Source organism: Nelusetta ayraudi, unplaced genomic scaffold (genome assembly GCF_046127955.1).
Source record: "Nelusetta ayraudi isolate G7.1 ecotype Tasmania unplaced genomic scaffold, CSIRO-AGI_Nayr_v1 ptg000042l, whole genome shotgun sequence".
NCBI lineage: Eukaryota > Metazoa > Chordata > Actinopteri > Tetraodontiformes > Monacanthidae > Nelusetta > Nelusetta ayraudi.
In genome coordinates, this window is record NW_027466092.1 from 21,573,495 (window position 1) to 21,594,488 (window position 20,994).

Below are 20,994 nucleotides of genomic sequence, written 5' to 3' on the forward strand. Positions count from 1 at the left end.
CCACAATAAATTACATTTAGAAGATAATCCTTTTAAACTGGCCCCTGGCTCCACACAGCTTCTCTCCTCCAACCCTGATCCTGGCAGCTGCAGGGACTCTGTGTGAGCTCAGACGAGGCCTTGAGGCTATGCATGTGTCTGAAAGGGAATGCACTGAGCATGGCTATAAAAAAAATACATATATAAATAAATATATACTTATATTTTAAAAAAACAAAAACAAACCCTCCCTTCTTAGGATGTCAGGCTGTGTATGTGAAGGAGACGCCAAGCTGGAAGCAAAAGCAGCTCATGGACTGAGTACTGTCAGTGTAATCATGCGTGGACAGAGTAGCCTCGAGGAAGAAGACCGTGTGTCTGTGTGTTTGGCTATTGTTGAGAATGCGCCTGTTTGTGTGTGTGTGCGTGTGCATTGTGTGCTTCTAGTTAAAATGCCTGAAAACATGAAAAAAATATCTACACTTTTCTGTATAATAATGACGTTTGCTATTTGATTTGGTCACCATGCTTGTGGATTTTATACCTTTTTGCTCTGCATTTTCCTCTAGTTGAAGCTGTCTTGGTTCGCAAGTAATCTCTCTGAACCAATGTTTTACAACAGTGTTGTGTGTCTGTAGCACACATCACTGTGTCCGTGAACTCATCTGATTTTAAATTGCAATCTCAATCTCAAAATGTGAACTTCAGGCTAAGAGAAGCTGATGTCCTTGTTTAAATGATTAAACAATTGGCTTATTTTAAGACATCTTCTGAGATAGTAACACTCCCAGTCCAGTGTTGGTTCCACTCTTTTTGTTCCCATCGGAACATGTTCAAGGTCCTACAAAGCACCAGTTTTTGCAGGTTGGACGTAAAAACAAAAAATATCCTGTTTTTCTGATAAAAAAAAAAAAATAGAGGGCCGCTCCATTGGAGTCCACCAATGAAGACTAAAGGTTTGGAAATCAGTGTAATATTCAGTATGACTGTGGCTGTTGTATGTGTATAAGAGGCTGTTGTCTCTGCCACTCATGCAGGAAATGCATGATGGTGATGACTGTTGTAATGCAAAGAGCCCTGAGAAAATTGCCTTCCACTTTGTTGTCCATTTTTCGTGTTGCAGGATGAACCAACCACTGGGATGGACCCAAAGGCTCGGCGATTCCTGTGGGACTGTATCCTGAGCATCATCAAAGAGGGATGCTCGGTTGTTCTCACATCACACAGGTGACTTTGACATATTAATGTATTCATAGTTTTAATAGTTTTTTTTTTGCTTTCCAACTATTAAAGCTTCAGGCCAGGGTCTAAATATTTGGACTCCAGGCCCAGAAAAGCAGCCAAAGTGTCCATTAAATGTGCCGTAAATTGCAAACATTTACAGTGCTTGTCCAGAAGGATTGTTAAGTTCAAATCTATAGTTTCCTGTGCTGTTGTTGATACTGGCTCCCAGAAACATTTAAGCTACTATAAAACTTTCATGAAGCGTCAGTGTAAATTTACTTACTGGCACTTGTTTTTTTCTTCATGCAATGAAAAAAAGCACTCAATATCGATGCGGGAGGCTGTTCATAATAATTCTTGGAGCTAAATTAGTTTCCAAACTTTTCCTTCCTTGCTGCAGGCCAATTGTAGGTTTGGTTTTGAGTAGGAAAAAGTTGAAAAGCCAATGGATAAAATCTCATGAAACTTGATAGCTGGATCTATTTGTACTAAGTCAAGAGTCTGTTCATATTCCTATTTGCTAGATTGCCCATTTTCTACTCATTTTTGCTCCTGGCAATACTTTGAATGATCTTTGTTGTTGCTTTCGCTGGAATATTTGGGGCTGCTTTCATGTCAAAATAAAAGCGGTTGATGTTGTCCCAGGTGGTGCAGCCAGTTGTTTGTGTTTGGTTAAGTGGTAATTTTCCCAGGTTTTTACCAAGTCCTAATCCTAATTGGGCTATTGCTCAGGAATCCCATCACAATAGCGGCTCCTGCTCCAGCCATAGAATGAAACTGAGATAATCAGGGTGCAGATGGTTCCTTCCTTTGGTGGTGACAACCCAGTTGTTGTCCATTTGAGGGTCAACATACATGAGTAAGACTTCTTTGACAACATTTAAATTAAAATAAAAAAGCCAAATATGTGGGTAGCTTAAAAGCATTTAAACCCAAGGTGGTATAAGGTCAAGTGAGGTGAGGCAAAACTAGAAGGTCTGAGCAGTCACAGACGTGTTTGGGGAGAGAGTTCCAGAGGGTGGAGGTGGCGATTGAGGTCCAGTGTTTGGTTCTGAGTGGTGGGGACAGGAGGTTGGCATCAGAGAAGCGGAGGCTGCAGGAAGGCATGTGGCAGTGGAACATGTTTGTGAGGTAGCAGGGGGCCTGGTTGTGGAGGGCTTTGTTGGTAAGGAGGAGGATTTTGAAATGGATGCGCTGAGGGACGGTGAGCCAGTGGAGCTTCTTCTGGAGGACTTGGGTGATGTGGTCACTGGAGTGGGCGTGGGTGAGAAGCCGAGCGGCAGAGTTCTGTATGTATTGAAGTTTGTTGAGGACTCTAGAAGATGAACCATAGAGGATGCTATTACAGTAGTCAAGTCTGGAGGTGATGAAGGCATGGATAAGAGTTTCAGCAGAAGATAAGGAGAGTGACGGGCAGAGACGGCCAACGTTTTTGAGGTGAAAGAAAGCAGTTCTTGTGATGTGTTTGACATGGTATTTGAAGGAGAAGTTTATTGTCGAGGATGACTCCGAGGATGCAGATGTGAGTGGAGGGGGACAGGGTGGAGGTGTCAACAGTGAGAGTGAAGTTGTGAGCAGTTTTGTGAGGGATTTGGGACCGATGATGAGCATGTTGGATTTGTCACAGTTGACTTGGAGGAAGTTTGTGTTCATCCATGATTTTATTTCACTGAGGCAGTTTGTCAGGGTGTAGTGAGTTACAGTAGTGATGGATTTGGTGGAGATGTACAGCTGGACGTCATCAGCATAGCAGTGAAAATGAACACCATGGCGGCAGATGATGTTACCGAGGAGGAACATGTAGAAGATGAAAAGTAGTGAACCAAGCACCAAACCCTGGCAGACGCCTTGTGACAGAGGATCAGTGGAGGAGGTGGAGTTGTTGATGCTGATGAATTGTTGACTGTTTGTGAGATATGACCTTAACCAGGAGAGGGTTGTGCCAGTGATGTTTGAGGGAAGATTCCAGGAGAGGAGAATGGTGTGGCTGATGGTGTCAAAGGCTGCTGTGAGGTCGAGGAGGAGGTCGTTGGTGACTTTGAGGAGTGCTGTTTCTGTGCTGTGACTTGGGCGGAAACCGGATTGAAATGGTTCGAACAGGTCATTGGAGGTGAGGTGGGTGTTGAGCTGTGTGGTGACAGTACGTTCCAGTATTTTAGACAGAAAAGGGAGGTTGGAGATGGGCCGGAAGTTTCTCATGGTGTCAGGTTAGAGTCCAGGTTTTTTGAGGATGGGGTGACAGCAGCCAGTTTGAGGGTGTTGGGGACTAAGCCAGAGCTGAAGGAGGGAAAATGGCTGGGAGACAGTCCTTGACAAGTGTGGATGGGATGGGGTCGAGAGCCCAGGTGGAGTATTTCATGCCTACCTTGAGTTTGGACAGCTGCATTGGGCAAACCGGTGGAAGTGGAGGGTGTTGAGGAGGTGGTCAGGTTAGTGTAGAAAGTGTTGATCTTGTTTTGGAAAAAATGATAGAAAGGCATTGCACTTGTTCACTATAAAGGAGTTGGAGATGTTGTCGCTGGGTTTGAGGAGTTTATTTATTGTGGGCCAGAGCCAGAGTGTATGAGGTTGGAGTAGTAGGCTGAGTTGAGGGCATCGTTGTGTTAGTGGACGTGATCATCGTAGGCTTGGTGATGGACAGTCAAACCAGTTTTCTTGCAGAGCCTTTCCAGTTGACATTTGAAGGATTTCATTTTGTGGAGTATATGTTTGTGTATGTGCGTAAAAATACAAAGTACGGAATTTTAAATTGAATTATGAAAATGTATGAAGTGTGAAATGGATCAAAATCGGAATACAGATGAAATGGCCACTGGCTGTAACATAAAAAGCCTTATGAGACCCGAATACCTGACTTTTTGATATGGAATAGGTTCCTTACTCATCCTGTGCTTTTTCTCTCTCAACAGCATGGAAGAATGTGAAGCGTTGTGTACCCGCATGGCGATCATGGTGAATGGCCGCTTCAAGTGTCTGGGAAGCATCCAGCATCTGAAGAACAGGTGAGGGTATTTCGTGAGTGTTGCAGAAAATTTTTGATAAAATCTCTTATGCTCTTTGAAAATGAAAAGAAAGAACTCACCATCTCTTGTGGAAATGCTCTCTGCTACATTATTTGTACTGCGGGAATTGATAACATATATGGGTATATTATATTATTATAATGATGTCGAAAAAAAAAATGAAGGGAGAAAATTGTGAATATACTTTTTCACAATTATTCCTCAATCAAAATGAGTCAAGTTTAACACTTATTTTGCACTGTACATTTTCTTCACCAAGTAATTAAAGGAAACAAGGACTATTTCTAAATTGCTGCAACTACAGAAACAATTATCGATTAAACCTTGGTTTGTCATTGAACATGTTTGGGAGGAGACAAAAAGAAGGTGACTTCTCTTCAACAATGGAAGAGGCATCAATAGCACACAGTTTCTAGAAAGTGGTGGGAGAAAAACTGGACTTTCTTTCAATATTAGTTCTGTGATAGATTGTTGAAAAACACTTTTCAAAAATGTTGGACCTTGAGCAACTTTACCTAAGAATCACACTTAAGATCAGGAAGTTCATTATCATCATCATGATTCATTAAGTCTAGCGTAATCCGACATGTCAGCCAAAATTCAGTGTGCTGAGGCTCGTCGATGTGGCCACATTAATTCCACAGGGAAAAAGATCCATACATGTGGTGAATGTGCAGACTGCAGAGTTTCAGCTCAGTCTTACAAGTCTTTCACCCAGTTATCCTAGTTTCATGTGCATCCCTCTGCAGAGCCATAAGTTCTCTCTCCATCCCTGTTCTCATGCATACCCATTCATAGGCTTTGTGTGCAGTTCTTAATGTGTTTGGCGAAATACATTAAATCCTCGCAGTCAGGTGTTGCAGCCGTCCGCTGACATTTCCCCAGGTTGACGCTTGCTTTTCGAGCCCTTAGTGTAACAGCAAGGCCATTTATTATTAAGTGCCAAAATTATTGCAACTCGGCTGTATGATCTTGTAGAGAGGACGGACTCTTGGCTCGGAGGGCTGAAGGGCTGGACGCAACGTTAAGAAAAAGATCAATAGAGCTGGTTGCAGGGGTGGGGCGAGCCTGTGGGGGAGAGGTGTGGAGTGGGAGGGCAGCAAGGAAGGTGGGGCACATTGTTAAGGATATTCTGCTTGGAGAGCGTTATTGCCGTGTCATTGACCACCTGCACGATGGGAGAAGGAGAGTGACCCACTCGCTCCATCAGGGACATCTGCGGTGGGGGGAAGCAGGGTGGGGGGTTGGGCAATAGACTGATCCCTCCCTGACAATTACATCCTGTCAGTTGGAGTGGGGTGGAGGGGGGGAGGGAGGGAGCTTGCAGGCTGTTGTAAATAATTTATGAACCCACACAGGACGGTATTGGACTGGGGGGAGGTGGCGGAGGAGGGGTTTGCGGGGGGTGCAGGGTTAACACGTGTCCTACTTCACTCGACGTGCTATCAGCCAAACAGGGACTTGACGAGGCGGCGCAGATAAGCTGCGGCGTCCGCGCTGACTTCTGCGGCGGGCTTACTTTAGATCCTGTGCGCAGACGATTTACACGGCGCCGAAACGCTATCGCTCGGCTCCCGCCACGCGGTGAATAATTTCTAATTAAGCGTCCCTATCTCAGCCAAGCTCGGTGTAATTAATGTTTCATGAGGTGTGGGACCCTGTTAATGACCAAAAGGCAATTAAGGACCGTCTTCTCTGTTTTCTTTTCCCATCTCCCCTCCTGCCACATGTTTGTGCTGCCACGCTGTCCCGCCACGCGCACACGCAGACGTGCATGCACACACGCTTGGCCACCTGTGCTTAAATTAATCATGCAAGGTGTGAACTATCCGGTCTTTGGAGTCCATAATGTGTAAATGAAGGATCTGATTCCTCGCAGGAAAAGGGCTCCATCAGGTGGAGGGCGACTTGGGCCATGGTTGGGTGGGGCAGAGGGGTTGACATGGCAACAGTGACAGGTGGCGCACACAACCAATGTCACATGGCATGAACAGCTGACCCTCCCTCCACCTTCTACCATCCCCTTCCTCAGCACCTCCATCTCTTTCTCATCACAAGCCCCAGAAAAGCGGTTGTCTCAGCGGGGGCGGCTCGCACATTCTGTGCCCCCACCCCACCACCCCACCACCCAACCCGCACCCTGCCCCCCAAGTGCTTGTTAGTACTGTCCCCTTTAGTTCAGCAATGACCCCTGTCTTTATCAGTAAGACTCCCTTCTGCTGCTTTAACAACCCGCCTCTTTGTTTCGATCATGGCCCCTAAATGAGCCAAAATAGCCCATTCACACTGTTAGATAGACAGGCAGCCTGCAAGCTTTTAATATGGGCGGTGGGCTCTGACAAAAAAACAAACAAAAAAAAAGAGAATTGTAAGACTACTTAGGTTGGCCCTTCATTATTGCCCTGCAAGCCTTTAAAAACACACACACACACACACTCCTCAGCTGTCCAGATGCGTAGATCCTCCCATCAGTCACACTTGTAAGGCAGACGGGGATTGGGAGGAGGCGATAAATGAGTGATAGAGTTGTGAGGGGCTGTAAATAGTTGTTGAGCAGCAGAGCAGTGAGCTGCAATGAAAGTCCCCAGGTGTTAAGTCAACTCAAATGAAGTGGAGGAACCAATAAAAGCAGCCTCAAAGCTCGGCCCTTATAATCTTGTCAGTTAGGAAGGACGTCCACGAGCCATTGCAGGATTTCTCCCTGATTGATATCATTCACTTCCCCCTTTTCATATATATATATTCTATGCTACCTGCACTAAGTCCTTGCCACAGTCCCAAGTCTTATTCCTCTCAGCTCGGAGCACATCGCTATATATAAAAACTAGTCTGGGGGTGAAGTGCCTTTAATGCATTAAGGTAATGCAGTGTGTGTGCAAGAGAATTTTTACAAGAGTGATGTCTGAAAGTTTGGATCAGCCACCCCTCATCCCCACACCCCCATCCATCTAAACCCTCTCCAAGCTGACGAGAAGAAGTCCAATAAAGTTCCTCCCATGACAACCCTCCAGGTGCTCCATTAACTAAATAGTTTATCGCTTTTAAGTACTGGCCACAGACTGGGATGGATGACAACATAATTCCCTTAGTAGTTTAAAGTGCATCAGTGACGCAAGTGTACACAAGTCTCCAAGAAGCCAGACAGAAACAAATCAGTGTTTCATATTTATACAAAACATCTATACCCTTTATGATTGGAAAGGGTCTAATTTCTTTCTCATCTTTTTCATTTGTATTTGCTGGGATTTGTTCAAGGTCTGCACAAACTGCTGGACAACTTCAGATATTTTTTTTATTACATTATGTTCTTGTTGAACTTGGTGAAACAGCCCCAGTAATAACCTTTACAGGGCCAGATGATGGCCATCATGTGAGATTAATGTTGAGGCACATTATTGCTTGCAGTCACCTTGTAAATACCTTGCTTAGTAAGTAAGCAGTCTGTCAAAAACTAATCCCGAAAAACTTTAAGCAAGGACGGTTTTATTTGTGTAGGAGAAGATGTACGCATATTCCCTGATTTTTATTTGATTTATATTTCTACATAATTGTTCCCTCTCTATAATGGTCGGCTGATGGTGGCAGTCTTCAGGATGCTGCCACCATCAGGGTATTCATAACCAGGATACTACTCTAGCAGATGACCCCCAATGCAACCTTGGATGCAACATAGAATGTTGAAAATGGAAGTAGAAGAGAAAGTTACATATTTGTTTTTTTGTTGCATAATGTAGTCCAGCAGATGCTATAATCATGCACATTTTTTCAGGGCGTGCAGATCGAGCTACTTGACACTGTGGGATGTGATGCACATTCTCAAGCAACTTGACGATCACACGTGGAGTAGAATAGAAACATATTGGCAGAAGGCAAGAGGCATCAAACCCGCTTAAAATGATGTGGTGGGCCAGATCTGGTCCTCTGACCTTAAATTTGACACACAAGGTGTAGATACGAGCTGGACCGGGGAAACAAACAACATTAAAGAGGGCCTCATGACACTTGAGCTGCTCTCTTCATCCACTTTCCCTTTCCAAACAACCCTTATGAGCTCTTTTCTAGATGCGTATGTGAGTACAGTTCAGCTGATTAACACCCGTCCATCTGTCGTGGCACTTCAATAACTGCTGCACATTTCCTGAAAATCCATCAACTGACCGACCGTGGCAGTATTCCTTCACTACCAGGGCTTAAATGGTACACAAGACAAATGTGTCTTGCAGCCAAGCAAAACCCACAAAAACAAGACAAGACTTATATTGAACAGCCAGACGCCTGCAGGGAGCGTGGGAGACCTCAGGCTTTCACCATTCCATTTAAATGCGGTTTGAACATTTTTCGCTTGTCATGCACGTGCTTATTTGAAGACCCCGCCCGCGTCACTGCAAAAATTGTACCCATTGCCTCCGTGCTTGGCACTGAGTATTCAGGGTTGGAATTGTGGGGTTAAATCAGCCAATGATTCCTGGGTGCGGCACTGCTACTGCCCGCCGCTCCCTCAGGATGGGTAAAATGCGGAGGACAAATTTTGCATCCTTTGGGATGTGACAATCACTGGGACTTTTCAACACCACCTACTTGGGTTGGGGAAAAAATCAATTTCGGTCCAACCTACGAGGGCCGCCTAGGTTAGATCGGCAGCAGCAACGGTGACCTTTCGGAGACTCCCTCAGATGAAGGAAGGCGGCAGAATTATTTTCTGCTTGTCTTGGCCTTATCTAAGTTTGGCTCCGGTTTGTTTTAAATTACATGGAAGAGCAACTTTGCAGGGGTTCGGGGTAGGAGAGGAACGAGGCAGACAAATGGTAAATGTAGGAGTGTTGCAGATAATACAGCGTCTCGTACGTTGAGCCGCTGCATTGAATTGATGATGTGCAATACTGCAAAAGGATTATTTGCGACATTGTATTACAACCATGACGCTGTCATTTTATCTTGAGACCATATTCAGCCCCAAATTGCATTTTTGTTGAGAAGGTTTATTGTTGCACAAGGGCTCTTAAAACATGCTTAGCCCTACCTGTCTACACCAGGAGCGCAGCTGAGAGGAACCAAAACTGACAGCAAATCAAAAATTAAAGAGCTTGTTTTCTTGCAAATTTAGAGGCAGAGTAAAATTGAGGAATATGATGGGAATGTACTTTGTCCTGAAGGTTCTCTGTAGCTGCAGAGGCAAAGAGAATAAAAATGTATAAAGAGAAAAAGAGAGGATGAGTGAAGTTAATTGATGGCAGATTTTGCAGTCGCTGTCAGGCAGCATTTCATTTCCAGCTCCAAGCACATCGGACCTTTCAGTGGATTGTAGAGTAAACATTTGTGCAACCTTTTCAAGTTCGGTATGCCTTGGACAACAACAGTTCCCTGAGCCTGCAGATTCAATGAACTAAAGGAGATGGTGTGTAGAGTCTTGAATGGCTGGTGATTTGATATCAGTGTGTGCTTTGTGACATTGTTTTGATGAGTCTGATTAAAGACCGTTAGTCGGCTGTCTCATCAACAAACATCAGTTCTCTAGTAAAAGCGGTATTCTGGCTGCACATAACATAAAATATGTGCTGTGGACCCACAGACTGTGGTTCAGGGATTGCAAATCAACATTGTTCATTGTTTGTGCTGGCACTTTAGGTCCACATTTATCACAAACAGACGCCTGACTTTGTGACTGTTGGGGATTTAAGGCTGGAACTGTAGCCATACAAGAAACAAGGTTGCACTCCATTCTCAGTTTTATTCTCTTTCAATCAGGAATGCTGAATTGGTGACAGAAGTCGATGAGTGTAAATGGTTCTATATGGATAGAAATAAATTGCAATATCATGTGCAAAGTATCAAACTTTAAATTAACTTAAAAATGTATGTTCAGTCAAATCATCAGCCATTAAATTCAACATTAACTTGATACATAATCATGATAGATATCCCCGCAAGAAAATATCCTCCACAAAAAATAAAACTTGAGTTACATTGGAAAGACTTCAAAAGACACTTGGCACACATCACAAAACGGTGTCCAGCTACATGGTTTGGGGGGCAAAGAGAGGAAGTCTGTCCCATCTAGGTCTGTATTTATACCTGAGGCAATGATTGACAGGTAGAATGTCTACACTTACAGTAAATCACCTTGTGGAGCGGCGGGGAAATGGACTTTGTATGTAGTTTTTGGAAAAGTAAAGTAGTTTCTCCCAGTGATGGCGTGCCACAAACTATTAGGTGCTGTCCTGTTGAATGGAGTGCTATGGCAACAGCCAATTGGACATTAACAGGCCTATCAGCAGGTCCCAAGTCCGATTGTGAATTTTCCTCAATTATTGTGGTCATTTTACACACTATTTCATTGGCAAATACGTACTGCATCACAATGATATTACACTGGAATATAGTCATGAAAATGACAAATTATGGGGTCTGAATACTGACTGAGTGGAGAACACAAAGAAGAGCTGCGCGAGTGCAATTCGCTTTGTGCACTGATGCCGGAGTCGTTGACGAGACCCTGTTTCCTCTGATGATGGCTATTATGGTTTTGAGTTAACGAAGCCGCGCGCTACATTTGTCGAAAGTATTCCGCTGCAGTCCCGAGCAGGACCGCGGCCAGTGTAATGGAAGTGTAATTTGGTATGGTCGAGGGGCTGTCCAAAGGGCACTCGCTTAATGAAGTGCTGACACGCTGTTTCGTGCAGGACACCCACAGCTGCAGCCTGGTGGTGGTGTAAAACATAAAAATCCCTCAGTTTCAGGATGGGGCTGCATTTGATCGTCCACCGGGTGCAGTCCCTGGGGAGATCAGAGCTGCTCCTCACTGTTCCAACATTTTGACATCAATGGTCACGTCGGGGTCTACCTGTAGACTGTCGCATCGCAAAAACAGTGCACGGCTGAAATACTCATTCTGTCCCGCTTCATGCTCAAAGTAGCAAACAAAAAAAACTCAGAAAGTAATTTGGGTTTTTCAGTGACCGGTGCTGCTGTTTAGACAGCAGTTAGGCGTAATGTAAATTCAATGTTCTTCGGGTTTTCTTTTCTTTTTTTGCATTTGGGGAATGGAAAAAAAACAAAAAAAACAATAAATGAGCAATGAACGAGTAAACAGACCTTAATGAGTGCATAAGTATCTGTAACTAAAAGGAATGCCCCAGGTGTCTGTTTTGTGTTTGCTTATTAATTTTAGTTAATTCGCAGACCAACTGATTGATCAGTCGACATCTAATTCAAATGTCCTTTCTCTTTTGTTATTTAACAACAACTAAATGTCTCCCCGACATACCTCACGGTCACAGATTATATGACACACAGCTTGTCATGTGACGCTGCAGCACATTTCTTGGAAACGTCCTGCTGCTACCTGACTGCAGGATGCTTTCTGGCTCGTCCAATCAGAATGCAGGAAAAACAACTCTTCATGGTTCATGGGGCCATATCATGAACTGATTCTAGTAGCACTGTACAGTAGTGCAAGAGGGACACTTATGCATTCTTCACAGAGATGACTTGATTTATGCAAGTACACTATTGTTGAACCGCATCTGCTTAATGTTATGCATCCAAAACTAACATGCTCTCCGCTGCCCACCCAGTCCATTCTCTCAGGGAGCTTCACTTACACTCTCACTCCCTCTGGGATCATGCGCACCCGCAGTTTATTCACCCATATCTCTAATTGCCACTGAGGGAGCCTTGTACTCCCACTGTATACGCTGCTGCATCAGCCAGCAATGGACATTTCCTTGAGTAAATCCAACATTATGGGATTAATTAGGCTGAAAGCAATGGGTCATAAGAGTGCTAATGACAGAATAATAAGACACAACCACACAACCAGGATGACGCAGAATGCTAATCAGCTCTCGGGGACAATCTGATCTGTAACAGTATTGAATGTCGTGGGGGTGTTCCACGTTTTACAGTTATGTGTATATTTTCACACTTTGGCTACTTTGTAAAACACTGACCAAACCATTCTGTCTTGAATAACATGTATATGCCATTGATTATGTGGGTTTCGCTTATGGATTTAATGCAAGTCCTAAACTAACTAAAGTAGTGATGTGCAAGTCCTGAATGAATCGTTTAAAACTCAATAGCTCATGACTACACGAATGAGATGACTCAAAAGAAGACAACTAGGATATGTCTTCCCTGAGCTATTATGTTTGTGATTTGCATATTAGGAATTTGCCAAAGCGGTTGGTTGAAAGAAAGCAATTCAAATAAACTTGATTGCAGTCCAATTTTGTATGCTGCCTTGAATGTTGTGTTAGGTGCCACTGATCACACGGGGCACATGTCTGCGTCTGTATCTGCTAAGTCTCCAGTCAGTGCAGCGGTTAGGGTGACTGAGGCCAAAACAATCCAGATGCAGTATTTTTGCTTGTCCATCACATTGGATATGTTCTTAGCTTTACTATGGCACTTCTCCTGAATGACTTCTTGTGGGTGCCAAAATCAGCTCCTCACCGGTACATCTGGTGGTCACACACCATCTACAGTATGTGGCGTGTGGACTCGTGGTTTTACTGTCTGAGCAGGAATCCATGTTTCCCCTCTCAGGTTTGGCGATGGCTACACGGTGATTGTCCGGGTCGGCGGATCTCCCCCTCTGCTGAAGCCAGTCGAGGATTTCGTCCAGAAGACGTTCCATGGCAGCATTCTGAAGGAGAAGCATCACAACACACTGCAATATCAGTTCCCTTATGCGTCGGGAGCCTTGGCCAACATTTTCAGACAGTTTTCCAGCCAGCAGCAGAGGCTGGGAATAGAAGACTACTCTGTGTCCCAGACCACCCTGGATCAGGTGAGGCCCGAAATCTGGGAAAGTGACAGAGCTCTATTTTGTTCCTTCTACGCTTTGTCAATAAAACCTAAGGTGCCACTGGGACAGAGCGGAAAGGGATTTGATATAACATAGCGTGGTGAGGAAGTGTTGCAGGAATAAATCAAGGTTAAAAATAATGTACACACAAACATCTGATTTGCATCTCTCTGATAGAAACAACAGTGACAGTCAAGTTGTGGAAACAGAAAAAAAAATTGATGTGAAAGTGTTTTTAGGTGAGTTTTCAAAAAACTAGCTGCTTTAAAGTTCATAAGCAGACAGCATTAAATGATTTCCCCTTTTCAATCAATATTCCATGGTGGTGTTCCCTACAGTAAGCATGGAACAGAATAAATGGAAATCTGCCCATGCAGCTCAATGCATTGAAACTTTTAATGAAGGCAGGCAACATATTTACTCCAATCTCTCCATCTTCATCTCCATTCTGACATCAAAGCATTTCTCTTAACAGGAATTACCAACAAACATGGCTAAGGAAACTTCCAAACCATAATTTTTATTGAACACTTGCAACTTATTGTACTGTGTCCTGCTGCAGTCTGACAACACCAAAAAAAAAAACTTTTTGATTTTCATCTGAAACAAAATGCTCCTCTGTCTCCTTCTGTATGCTGCATGTCGAGTGCACTGGCCAGTCCCTCAGATTGGTGCGATAGTGTGAGCCCAGCATGTTGCACACCAGCCTCACCTTGTGTTTTTCCACAGCGCCCTCTAGACCCCATGCAATCAGGCCCACAGAGGTGAGCGTGGACATGCCCAGTCTTACAAGGCAGCCATTAGCTCGGCAGCAGATGACCGTATAGGAGGTGAACACGACCCCCATGGGGTCCGCAGAGGTTGACGGGCCGCGCAGACATGAATGAATGACAAGGACTGCAGTCAGGTGGCAGGGTTTAACAACAGCCCAGACAGAGACGCCGTTGTCTGTGGATTTGTTAGCGACGCAATGCGGATGTTGTATTTTTGCTAAATTAAATTATGTCATGTAGAGAATACTACAGGGATGCTGAGTTTCATTAATGACGTGATTCTCTTGTGAATAACTCTGAATTCCACATGACAGGAGATCTTCTTCAGCATTATTTAAGAGAAATGTGTCCTGGAGGGGGCAATTAGTTAGCCGCTTTGACGGCTATGGAACTTATGAGAAGCCAAATTCTCTGGGTTAGTGTAGTTTTCTTGCAAATGTTTTTTGGGGCTGAGCCCGACGAACGACGGGGCTCGAACGTGCTTCGAGCCATGTCTGTCACAAGGGCGAAAGACCCATTGTTTTTGGGAATGTTTTCTATTATTATTAATCTTATTCATCTTTCGACCCCTTAAACACCGTTCAATTTTGATTGAAATTCGGCACGCATGTCAGGACCGGTGAATTTTTTTCTTAATGCAACAATGACAGCTGTAGGTGCTCCATAGCGACACCTACAGGCAAAAAAACCAACATCCACATGAGAAAAATCCTCACAGCCAGTACGAACGTAGTAGAATCGTGGGACCAAAACCCACACATGTGATCCTCAGCTACGTTTCAAACACTCTAGCCGAGTTTCTGTCTTCAACAGAAAATACGCAATTTTATCTTGTTTGCAGGTATGAGCAAAACATTAAACAATTCTTAAATGTTTTGCGTCCAAAACCGCAAATGTTTTTGGTGTGCCATACATTGTATGACATAGCTAAGACTGTGAAGATCAAAAGTTAATAAAAAAAAAAAAAAAAGCTTGAGATCCCCGTAGCAGTTTTTTTTTTTTTTAGTGCGTATTTCCGTATAGGGTACATGCACAAGTGAAAAAATGCAACTTAAACTGCCCATGTTTCAAAAAGGAAGGGGCTAGAGTCACGAAAAAAAAAATACTGACGTGTACTTCTTATCAAGGTCACCGATTTAGTCATGCAGTTTTCCTCCTCACATCGAAAGAAAGTGTCCAAATAAAATCATTTGATGATCCAAAAATGTCATAATTGAATTTCTGCTCACACCTGACCCCCATTTTGACCCCTTTAACCTTGATCAATTTTGATTAAATCTGGCCCACACATCAGGACCGATGAACATTTTTTTTTTCATGCAAAAATAACAACTCTAGGTGCTCCATAGCACCACTAACAGGCAAAAATGTCAGAAGCGGATTCCTGCACACATTTGACCTCCAAAACTTGTTCCAAATTTCATCAAATGGGAATGGCAGGCGTCGGGAGGACGTAGTTGGGTGTTTTGGGGGAGGGGGGCGCTTCAGGGGATGGCAGGGGTTGGCAGAGGTGGACAGGCGTTTGCAGATTCTGAAGGGGTCAGTAGGCATTGGTGGGCGTCAGAGGGGCGGTCGCAGCGATCGGGCTCAGCCCCATCAATGCTGCTTGCAGCTTTATTTTTTTTTATTTTTTTTCCCCCAGAGCAGCTTAGTGAAGTCTCTTTCTATAGCCCTGCCTCCGTTTGTTTGCACTGGGACTCCCGCATCCTTCACTGGTCAATATTTACCACATCAGAGGCTCGAAGAAAACCATAGTGGGAGCAGGAGGTCAGAGTATTAAATGCAGGGAGCACAGGACTGGAGAGACCGCGGACACCACAAGTGTCACCTCTCAGCTGGTGACTTATAGAGATGAGCCTCGACCTTTGTCACAACACTCGACTCTTCTTGCAATTAATATTGATCCATAAGGCCTGGAGCCCGACGTTTAGCGGCGGCAGACAAGCTGTTGTCGAGCAAACAGTGAGATGATGTCCTTAAACGAAGAGAATCAAAGTATTTACAGTTCTATCCCCCCAAAACATCCATTCATAGCAAAATAGAATGTTCAACACCGCCACAGACACTAGGTGATAGACAATCACCTCTCCGAGAGTTGTCTGCCTCCGGGGCAGCCCTGCTGAGTTACTTTCCCCTCTTTTAGCAAGTAGCAGTCACACAATTTCACTTGTGGCATTTGTGCCCCATCATATTGCCTCCTAATTAATGTAAGATGAGACACAGCCCTTTACCGGTGTCTGAATAATAATTTTCTTCATTTAAAATGAATTCGAAAAATGTTAATTATAGCTAATGATGCTTTCAAGTCAGTGTGACTGTCTGCTTTGATTTTCAACTATTGATTTATGTTTCACAAAGTTTCAGTCAGTTAGTTGATTTAAGGAGTCTTTTACTTCTTCTCAGATCCGGGCAGAATTGTTGCTTTGTGATAGTTTTGACTTGAAGTGACTCTGTTATTTTTTTTTCCTGTTTTTGCTATTAAAGCAATGATTCTGAGACCAAAAGACCAAATGAGATTTTACACACTGGGCCTCATTGGCCAAGTTTCCTGAAACCTGCTTGTGTTTCTGGTCCAGTTGTCCTGTTGCTGAAATGTAATAAGTGGTCATCTAGCAATCATCATAGCATGTCAATGGAAGTGAAAATAGCCATTTAACATTCTGCAATAGCCACTTTGGTGTACAGCAGAGGTTAATTGAGTGATTGGCTTCCTTGCCCATCTTCGTTCCGCCTCAACGGGCATCAAACAAACACCCAGATGGAGCCTGGGTCATGCCATTAATGGCTGTGTCCACCTGTCATTACGAAAATGCCACTCGGTGCCACTTGGTCGATATAATAGGTAAAATATAATAGGTAGATGTAATATTATATCTATATCTATATATGATTATCTATCTCTCGTCCGCGATGTAGTTTGTCCTAATAGAGTTGCTGTATGTGACGTTGCCGGCGGTCAATGACAGAGCCCGTGGCCGCACAGATTTTGCACTTAAACCACATTCGTTCGGTCAGGTGGCGGACATGGCAGCAGAGGTAGATTTTACCACCTGCCTTAAATCACGAAATATACCCGACAGTGTATGTATCCCGTGTACTACATAATATGTTTACGCGCTCGCGTAAAAGTTTCACGCGCTCGCGTAAAAAACTTTTACTTGAGCGTGTAAAACATACATACAAACAAAATATCTGAGGGAAAAAAAAAAATCTGCGTCCCTTTTAGGGGCTCCATAGAACCCACAAAGTAGATCACCCCTTTAATCTCTCAATCTATAAACTAATCCGGTTTTCTATTTTTAAGAGCTCATGCAGAAAGTGTCGACTCAAAGCCAACCAGGCAAACACAATCCATGGTTCTGTTTGCGGCGTGAAAGGGGAATCACAGAAGGAAGATTATTTTATTTTAGCTCTTAGCTGGTCACAGACATCAAAGTGGCATTCGCCCCGTGAGCCGAGGCGCCTGCTTAATGCTATACAGGCCTTGTCTTGCAACTCATTCACATGCACCCACCATCTCCGGCGTCACTTCTGTTTGTTTCAGAGACAGAGCGAGGCAGCAAAAAACGAGATTGGGAGAGAAATTTCCACAGGCCTCTTCTGCGCTCCTTCTATTATAATTTTTCTATCATGCATTTGCCATTAAGCACCCCTCTCTTTTGTCCTCCTTATCGCTATTCCAGGTCTTTGTGAATTTTGCGAGGGAGCAACACGCGGAGGAAGGCTATGAAAAGCCTGTGGACACTTCAGATGAAATTCCACTACAATCAGTGATGACCCTCCAGGAAGAGAAGTTCTAATGGCCACCCGCAAAGACTCTCTCTCTCTGCATAGAAACTGCAGCAACCTACCTCTGTTTCAGCTGGTGTGGAATGGAAGAAATAAAATAAATTAAATAATAATTCATCTGACTCAACCAGTCAGTGGAAATACTACAAATCAATCTGTTTAGGTTTAAAAGCACTGTCAGCCTAAAATAGTTTATTTTAGGTAGAATACTGTCTTAATGTTGTGACCAGTTTTGTCAACTGTGACATTTATTTTGCAGGGCCCAGCGTATGTCTGATGCTGATATGGTGCAATGTAAGCCTATTTAGAAGGACATATTTTGGGGAGTTTGAGCACCAAAGTTTAAATGCAGCTGAATAATTAGGATCACCAAGAGATGAACAAATCTGTTGAATGTTGAATTTTCTTGTCTGATTAAGAGGAGATTTTTTTTTTCATCCTCAGCACTTATTGTTTTGTATCATATTTCACTGCAAATGTTCCTATTAATGTATGTTTATGTTTATTCACAATGTTTTCTCACATGGACCCTTTCCATGGTTGATTTGGTAATTGGAGGCAAGCTAGCTAGCTTTCTGGCTTTGCCAGCTAACTGTGCTGCTGCTGTTGGCCCTCAGGTGAACTTTCCGTCTCTTCTTCACTTCAAGCTTTTAACATGATTTGTCAAATATTGTACTCAACACTTTCTAAAAAAGGCCACTTTTGTTAAATGGGGAATTTTAAGTGAGGTAAACGGCAATAAAAATCTGTTTACATTTGTGTTGAGATTACCTGACACACCAAGCGATGTGATTTATCTCAGGGATTTGAATGTGTTTTTTAATGCAGTACCATCCACTCCTGAATCATGATCATGAGCGGCTATTGTCACTAGCAGTTAAAAATCCAAAACATTCTTGCCTTACTGTTATACATAATGTTAGACATTGTTGCTGTTGCTTTTTTACAAAATGGGAACACTTCTTCTTTTTTCGTCTCATCACTGCTGGAGTTTACTTTGAGAGCTTGACGTCATTTGTTTGTTGCGTTAAGTCCCTCAATACCACACCGTGCCGATTTGGGGAATGACAAAATCCTATTTGTACGGAATATTGCTTGGTGCCAAGGCAAACGATTAAACATTTGCACAAAACTATGATGCTCCTCTGACTTTAGATTTCAGCGTGCCGACTCTGCTTTTGCCTCCGTCATCTCCTCCACTCAAAGTGTTTCTCTTCAGTGTGAGGCTCATACCTGTTGGGCCTCACACTCTCACACTCGTCCAATCTTCAGCACAGACCGCCGGATGCCAGAAGGCGGTAAGCATTTTATTTTTCCATTTGGGAGAGCAACTTCTTTTCAAAGTGTGAGACACTTTCTGTCAGCCTGTCTGCTTGAGAATAAATTCATTTTGTTGTCACATGACCACACACACAAACACACATGTACGCACACAATTTATGATGTTCTACTGAAGCTGTTAAGGTTTTACAACAAATTTAAAGTCAGAATGCCAGGATGGAACAGCAGTTGCCTCTGTCATTGATTTTCATGAAATACATGACTGTCATTTCAAACCAACCTGTTCACCGATAATTGAAAGTGTTGCATTTCTCTTTGTCATCAAAACAAGAGCAACAAAAAACTCCAGCTCTACTAAAGTCTAAATTGGACAAATGAGGCAGCTGGATTTTAGTATTTTCTGTTACTTACAAATGTGAAAGATTTCTGTCCATTCATTTTTGTTGAGTTACTCCAGAAAACAATTTAGCCAGCCCACCTGTATCTACGCATCCTCATTAAACAGCTTCCTGGCCTCATGCGTTGTTCATTTGGTGGCTCTGTAAGCTCCAACGCAATGCTGTCTCCACTCACAGCAGCTTCAGGAGTTACTTCACTGTCAATTTGCTGCACTTTTGAATATTACTGGGCTTCTTATTGAATTAACGACATGAGACTTTTACTTTGAAACATGAAACTGACCTTCCTTTGTTTTGCATAATTTGACTGACTGGGGAGTAATCACATCAGTTTTAAAGTCTGTCCCTGATGACCCGCTGCCAGTCAGAAGTGTTGCTGAAAATGACTTCTTTTAATGGTACAGCCACTCTCTCTCTCTCTCTGCTAAATATCTTCTAAATGTTCCATTTCTTGTCAGAATAAAGGAAAAAAACCTTTGAATCAGCGTTTCAAAAGTCTGCGTTGCTCCTCGGTAGTGTCCTGCAGCAGCCACACCAGATGCCCAGCCAGCCAAAAGAAATGGTAAATGGACTGCACTTATATCGCGCTTTTCCAGCACCTTCACAAAGGCCTCTCATTCAGCCATTCACACATTCATACACCAATGGGTGGCTGCTGCCATGCAAGGCACTGCCTAGCAATTTAGGGTTAAGTGGCCAAAGACACAACGACGGGCTAGGATGGAGCGGGATTTGAACCGCCAACCTTTCGCTCATTGGACAACTCGCTCTACCTCGTGAGCCACAGTCGACTTCGAAAGAAGCTTTGTGCGACATGTCCCTCCTCATGTCTCTCCTGCTCATCAGCACACAGCTGGAGGCCATCAGCCTGCAGAGCTCCACAAGGACCAGGGAGTCGAAGTGTTCAGGTAAAATCACCTGTCAAATCCTGCTCAGGCCCCAAGCATTAGAAGAGGCCTCTAGTCAAAAGTTTTAAAGTATTTCTTTTTTTTTTTTTTTTTTTTGTGCTGAAGAATTATTACTTGTCAAGAGACAATAGTGGACAGATGATTGTGTTTCTACCAAGGTTTCTATTCAAGTATTTTGTCTGTAAGAAAACCAAACTGGGAGCTTTCACTTTTGCTGACTTGTCCTTGTGTTTCCTTCTCGATGCATATCTCACATGAAGTGGCCTTCGCCCACAACTCTTTCACTCTACCAGTCCTGCTGCGAGAGTACAATAAATGGGGAGATCACAGTAGTCTGAGGAGACTGGACGGTGTGATCGACAGGCGTAGCTTTTCAAAAAGCACCCTTACAGCTTTTAATCAGCCTTTGTACTCTGACTTTGCTCATCTCGCTTTGGGCTTCCTGGTTTATGCTGTCTGCAGTCGGTAGTAATTGGCACAAGGTACCCGTTCATCTCACTGCAGTCACACCACGATAGACACTTCAGGGCAACTTGGGCTTTTGGTACATCTCTAACAAGTTTTTGTTCTCTATTTTAATTTCTAATAATTAATTCACATTTCTTGCCTTTGATAGCTGGTTAAGTTTGTGCCTTATGCTGTTTGTTTCCACATTGAAGTTCAGTAAAGCCCTTCTTATAACGTCGCACTGCTGATTTTTACCCAGATCTTTACTTTAATTTTGCTTTAAGTCAATAGTAACATAAAAAGTGTATGCAATTTTAAAACCTTTTTTGAAATTTCAATTTAGATTTAAATTAAAAAGTTGCA

At 43.4% G+C, this 20,994-nt stretch overlaps 1 protein-coding gene across 1 annotated transcript in view; it reads left to right on the forward strand.

Annotated features, from left to right (window-relative positions):
• LOC142894320 (phospholipid-transporting ATPase ABCA1) overlaps positions 1-19,728 on the forward strand; it is a 158,012-nt gene extending 138,284 nt beyond the window's left edge. Inside the window, exons 47-50 of the mRNA XM_076035585.1 lie at positions 1,103-1,206; positions 4,113-4,205; positions 12,774-13,017; positions 17,492-19,728. Coding sequence (XP_075891700.1) covers positions 1,103-1,206; positions 4,113-4,205; positions 12,774-13,017; positions 17,492-17,608 — 558 coding nt within the window. The 3' untranslated portion in view covers positions 17,609-19,728. The remainder of the gene's footprint in view (positions 1-1,102; positions 1,207-4,112; positions 4,206-12,773; positions 13,018-17,491) is intronic.
• Positions 19,729-20,994: the final 1,266 nt, after the last annotated feature.